Genomic DNA, 3,175 nt, shown 5'->3' with positions numbered 1-3,175 from the left:
TGAGGTGTATTATTTGATGTTTTTGGGGGTTCTTCTCTTTCGGTTGATTTGTTGCCGGGATGTTATGGTTCGGATTTTTGTCGGGGATAAGTAAGGCCCTTGCTGGCAGAAAAGGTTTTCCACTCCGATGATTTGCGTAAATAATTGGCATAATTCGGAAAATTGCGAAAAATTTGCACTCTCCTGTCCATTAGGGGCTGTTTGGATAATTTATTTTTGTTGCGATTGGGGTGGTTTGTTTCCACGAGCTTGCGCCAAGTTTATGCTAAATTTGGTGCTTTTAAAATGGTTACTTATTCCGATGGATGGGCATTCAAATTGATATGATTTTGGTGGTTTGGGATGATTTATTAAAATTAAAAAATAGTAAACAAATGTTTTTTCAACAAAATATTAGTACTGTATTTTAAACGTATTACGCAAGAGCATCATATTTAACAACCTCGCTCGGGCTGCACAAACCCGGGAACTGTGCATTCTTGCCGGTGGTGCATCCTGAGGCGGTCGTTCCTTTTACGTACGTTGGTGCTCCCAGAATATTGGTAAGGGCATAATTGCAGGCCAGCAACAAATTATTCCAGGGAGCCACCGTCCAGGTCGAGATTGCGCATCCGACTCGATCCGCTCTATCCTTAACCACCTGGGTAAAATGTCCAATAACGGCCCTGTTCATTTTTGGAATGAAAAAAAAAACAAATTTTTAGAAAATATTACTCATAGTTCAAAAAGTTGATTATCTTTACGTTGTAGACTGGTAGCTATCGATCAATGTAGGATTGGCATTTGCGGATTCATTGTACCAATTGCCTATCATTGAAATGATTTGTGCAGTTACATTGATAGAGGTGGCAGTGGTGCCATAACTGGCCAAATTTTGACCAGCGTATTTGTAGACGACGGTGTTGCGGCAAGCATCGTGTTTCATATCGCACTGCCTGGCATTTATTGAAGCCAAGTATGCCAGTTCATCGTCCCATTGCTAGAAAAAAATCAGTAAATTTCAAAAAAAAAAAACGTTACATCGAACTACTTTTTCGGAGTTACCATGGTGGTCATTTTAGCAGCCGTGTTATAAGCTACTCCAGCGCTGTTTTTCTCCAATCCTAAAGCAATTTTGTTCCTCAGTTTGTTATGTTCACCTAAAATCAGTGCTTTTTTGGCGGCATCAATTGTGACGAAAGCTCCTCCTGAAACTGCAAACGTGGTGGGAGGATTGCAGCCCACATGCGTAACGCCAGTTTTACAAAGGTTTGCAGTACAGTAATCCGTAGCTTGAAGCGAGGAATGCACCAGGGCCAAAATAATTGCTAAAAAATTGTAAACATCTTTGAAAAATTTCTTTTTGACAATATCCAACAATGATAACTCACCTCCGCATAACACCTTCATGGTTGGAATAGACGGTTGACTTGAAATTGAATCGAAATGCTGGCTTCTTTTATATAAGAAAATATCTTCATTAAGAAAAAAAAACACTGGATAAGACAACTAGGCTATGTACAAACGACGGAAATTTACACAATGTAATCTCATTGACTCATTTGCGTCAATTTTCAAAACAAAAGTCTCCCACTTGTGATTACTTGGCGAGGGTAGCTTGCAAGTAATTGAAAAATGTTAATTTTTTTATTCTCAAATAACAAAACATTTCAATTCATCAAAATTTTCTGCCTAAGGGCTGTTTTCCAGACTTTGATGTTGCAGACACGTGATGAAATTGAGAAAAAAAACCCTGAACAGAAGATGTTTTGCTTGAAATAGGGATCAAGCTTAACGAGTTTCAAGTCAGTCGTTAGTCAAAGTACAATCATTTGATTGTTTATAGATTTGAGAGATATGTATGTAGATTTCTTAAAGCAAAAATTTAGTTTTAGTAAAATTTCCTGTAATTGAACCGTTCATCGAAGTGCAGGACTGTTCAAAATTATAGTGAATTTTTGAAACCCTAGGGCGACTCACAAACACCTTGAAGTTGTGAAAAATGACTGAATTATTATTTCTTCAGAATAAATTATATGTTTAATTATAAATCTTCTTAAAAAAACAAAATTTTATTCTTGACGGCAAAAATTATTTCAGTTGTTCTTGGAAATCAAGAATATGAGCCGTAGAATATAACGATAATTATATTAAAGCGAATCATTTACTGCTTCAGATATACTAAGGTGTATAATAATGTTGACTTCTTCTAACAAAATTCGTACTTATCACTTTTCAAATTTGTTTGGCGCTCTGAATGAATTACGAATGACTCAGTGAGTATTTGCACACAGCATTATCGTGAATCAAGATTTTTATCATCTGGTTTATTTTGTCCATTTATCCGTTTTATACAAAAGAAAAAAGTGGCCAATCTGACTTCTTACTTTCAGCATGATTAAATTTAAAGATGTTTGTTTAGTCATAACTTATCAGCGTTGTTGGGATTCCATTCAATGAGTTTCTTATCGCTACACTGGTGCTATATCTTCTTAAAACCGTGGTATATGGTGTTTCTAATCGTTTATTTACCCTTAATTAATTTGTGCAAAATAGATACATATGAGGCTCTTGATACCCAAGCGGTTTAAGTTGGAGATACCATACGTACTATTGTTTAGTATTTGCACTATTTCTCGTGATAAACAAAACAAAAATTTCCAAGATGATAATGTATTTTGTTGTATAGTTCTAAACATATACTGATTTTATTTTACTTTACTCATTTCAGAAATGATGTAGCGTACTCAATTTGTTAGTGCTTGATATGCTAACCATACCATTATTGCATACAACCAGCTTCAACAAAATCGCATTCGCATTCGCATGATCAGTCGTCTAAAACATCGGTTGGCGCTACTCATCAACTCTCCGTTTAATGAAATTACAGTGTTACGGTTTTGTACCAGATTCTTTCTCGAGAGAGTGTTCCACTACCTGACTCATAATTCCAAAAGAGGCTAAGTCCCCTATTTCGTTGTCTTAGATCCTTGAATCTCTTAAAATGGTAAACCAGCCCCACAGAATGTTGAGGGTGCCCTGGCCGAACCCTGTGGACTGTGTGAGGAAAAGGGGAAGGTATGTTAGTCAACGTTTACTTACGGGTAGATGCAGAGATCTCTACGACCCACCCATAAACGTGAGGAGGTTTTGGAGCACTGTTAGCTAATTTGGGGAGGGTTAACCCTGGGAAATG

The 3,175-nt window shown here is 36.8% G+C and overlaps 1 protein-coding gene across 1 annotated transcript; it reads right to left on the bottom strand.

Annotated features, from left to right (window-relative positions):
- Positions 1 to 402: 402 nt before the first annotated feature.
- Positions 403 to 1,400, bottom strand: LOC129754689 (antigen 5 like allergen Cul n 1-like). The gene is made up of 4 exons (XM_055750890.1): positions 1,371 to 1,400; positions 1,045 to 1,307; positions 744 to 979; positions 403 to 665 (listed from the first exon to the last, which is right to left on the bottom strand). The coding sequence occupies exons 1-4, from the start codon at positions 1,387 to 1,389 to the stop codon at positions 416 to 418; spliced, it is 768 nt and encodes a 255-aa protein (XP_055606865.1). The 5' UTR covers positions 1,390 to 1,400; the 3' UTR covers positions 403 to 415.
- Between the last annotated feature and the right edge of the window lie 1,775 nt (positions 1,401 to 3,175).

This window comes from Uranotaenia lowii, chromosome 3, assembly GCF_029784155.1.
Source record: "Uranotaenia lowii strain MFRU-FL chromosome 3, ASM2978415v1, whole genome shotgun sequence".
Classification (NCBI taxonomy): Eukaryota; Metazoa; Arthropoda; class Insecta; order Diptera; family Culicidae; genus Uranotaenia; species Uranotaenia lowii.
Note: the sequence above shows the minus strand (reverse complement) of the source record. Positions and strands in the feature narration are given on the sequence as shown.